Here is a 2,586-nt window from a genome sequence, read left to right on the forward strand (position 1 = left end):
CAAACATACTCCTATCTAAACCTCCTGTCCTTCCAAACAGCTGGATGAGTCACGACCACATCCAGCGGTCTGATTGTTCTTGTATCAAGATGTATCATGTCACTGGATCTAAGTGTTGCCTGAGATACCACACTGACGGAGTGTGAGATGTGACATGGATTTTCTACGCGGCACCCAGCTGCAAAAATAATTAGCTGTCTCTGATTTTAGTCTGCGGTGTCGTGACTGACAGCAGGAAATTTCTTTATGGATATAAGGGATTTACTATACTTGTATCACACAGCAGCATTTGATTAGATTTCGAGTATAAGCTGAGTCTGAGTATGTACTTTTGGGGATTTAAGATTTATTTTTAGAGGTTGCGCCGCTTTTGTAAGTACATAGAGATGTAGAGAGACTCCTTTGTGCAAAGGAGACCATATGTCCATCATAGCTTATGAATCCAGTTGGTAGATAATGGTTGTTTCATTGAGTGACGAACAAAATGTTTGTCAAAAAAAAAAAAAAAAAGAAAGAAATAGAGGTCAGGCAGCTGTTCTGTCGGGGGGGGGTTTACAGCACATCTGCATGTGTAGCTAGGGAGGGCATTAATTTTTGAAGACTTGCTGAATCAAATTAGCGTGCAGAGAAAGCTCTGTCAAGCTGTCATCATGCAACCCAGGTGTCAAAGAGATGGCGTTCAGTTTCTCTCAGAGTCGACAATATTACAGCCTCTCTACGTCGACCCGAGGCTCCAGATGAGCCGACCAGGAGGAAGATATATTCATCTGCCCCAACAAGCCGCTACAACAAGAGACGGGTGAAATGTGTCTTTTATACACGGTGGCTTTTATAGAAATAGATTTTATTGATTAATCAAATGATTTGTTTACCAGTCTGCGTCTGTTCCCTCTGTATTGATCTGTGAATTGATCCTCTGGAAAGGGCTCATGAGCATCTAATGATGTATTTTTATTTAACATGCTAGTGTTTATTCCTAAACACGTTGATATTGACAACTGTCTTTTCCTTTTCTGCATCCGGCAGCCGAGTGATCTGAGGAAACACAGGAGAAAGGTACACACAGCACGGCTTTCTCGCATGAATCATTTAACCATGAATTCCTGGTGTTTATAACATAGCTGCTATAACGACACATTAGTGACATTAGTTATCTAAGTCTCACGTCTCTGTGTGCCTCAGATAGCGGCAGTGGAAGAGGACGGCCGCGAGGACAAGGCCACCATCAAGTGTGAGACGTCCCCTCCTCCAACGCCGCGCACGGTCCGAATGACACACACACTGCCAGCCTCCTCGCACAATGACGCACGAGGGTAGGTGTCAGCTGTGCAAACATTTCTTTAAGGAATAACTAATCCTTTTGCTTTGGAAATTTCAGCATTGTTTTGTTGAATGTTCTCACCACTGACCCTGTAATGTCACTGTGCTTTTACCAGCTGCAGCAGGGGAGCTGTTTTTTGTTTCGCTCCTGGATGCGAATGCTCTTCTTTCTTCTTAAAGTGTTGCTTGATGTACTGATCTTCAGTCTTAGCTCTGCCTGTTCTTGCTTTGGATGGAAATAAGATGGTTTACTGCCCACTTAGCGCTTCGAATTCAGCAGCAATTTTGCCATGAATTATTTTTCAGCACTCTGGAGATAATCCTGGATACTTTATCAAACTCAAAGCTTAAAAATATTAGATATTAGCCTCAGTAATTGGCATAAATGAATAAGCTTTGGGGTAAGCTGCCAGCATAGAGCACAGACAGTAAATTGACTTTGCCTTTTAAGAGTGAGACCAGAGTGAAGAAAGGTGTTAAATATAAAGCGAAATGGCGAATCTTATTAATGTACAGAGCTTTATAGGGCTGAATCCACCACTAAGAAATGTCAAGAAGTGGAAATCTGAAATTTCTGGGCATGTTGTATCGTCAGGATCGTGGCCTCTCTGGAGGCCGAGGCCAGCGCCTTGAGCAGCGTAGCCAGCAGCCAAGACTCCCTCCACAAGCAGCCAAAGAAGAAGGGCATCAAATCCTCCATCGGGCGGCTGTTCGGCAAGAAGGAGAAAGGCCGACTGGCGCATCTCGCACACAGACAGGTCATGGTAGATCCACAAGGTGAGCGGTGCTCGGAAACATGTTGTTGGTATGGAAACTAAAACTCAGGATAGTACTGCAGCTACAATAATGTGTATAGTAATACTATGATTCTGCATACTTTGATTGGGGAAAAAGATTATTATAGAAATCGGCACACAGCTAATGCAATGAATAACACTGAATAACCTGATGAACCAGAAAAGGAGTATAGCAATTTAATAATACAAAAAATTGCTGTCATTATAAAATAATCTGTTTTTATTAGTCGTTTGAAATTTGTTTTGAATTTTGCCGTTCAGTAAAAAGAGGTCATCACAGCTTTAAAATCCTGTAGCTGCTATTATCGTTGTTAGTATTTTAGTGTTTTGTGTTTTTGTGTTCCTCCATCCTCACCAGCGACCATGATGGATGCAGACATGGCGGGCCAGGACATGGGAGTGGGCAAGCTGGGAACTCAGGCTGAGAAGGACCGCAGGTTGAAAAAGAAGTAAGCTTTTATTAAAGGGC

At 42.7% G+C, this 2,586-nt stretch overlaps 1 protein-coding gene across 6 annotated transcripts in view; it reads left to right on the plus strand.

Moving 5' to 3' along the window:
* Window positions 1–2,586, plus strand: part of ppfia2 (PTPRF interacting protein alpha 2) — a 153,097-nt gene that overhangs the window by 133,480 nt on the left and 17,031 nt on the right. For all 6 annotated transcript variants that reach the window (XM_023413105.2, XM_087175824.1, XM_023413111.2 and 3 more), the window contains exons 17-20: window positions 1,027–1,056; window positions 1,183–1,313; window positions 1,916–2,097; window positions 2,476–2,566. In XM_023413105.2, coding sequence (XP_023268873.1) covers window positions 1,027–1,056; window positions 1,183–1,313; window positions 1,916–2,097; window positions 2,476–2,566 — 434 coding nt within the window. The remainder of the gene's footprint in view (window positions 1–1,026; window positions 1,057–1,182; window positions 1,314–1,915; window positions 2,098–2,475; window positions 2,567–2,586) is intronic.

The sequence above is a fragment of the Seriola lalandi genome, unplaced genomic scaffold (assembly GCF_002814215.2).
Source record: "Seriola lalandi dorsalis isolate HSWRI2012SDOR001 ecotype SW California unplaced genomic scaffold, Sedor1 jcf7180002054504, whole genome shotgun sequence".
NCBI lineage: Eukaryota > Metazoa > Chordata > Actinopteri > Carangiformes > Carangidae > Seriola > Seriola lalandi.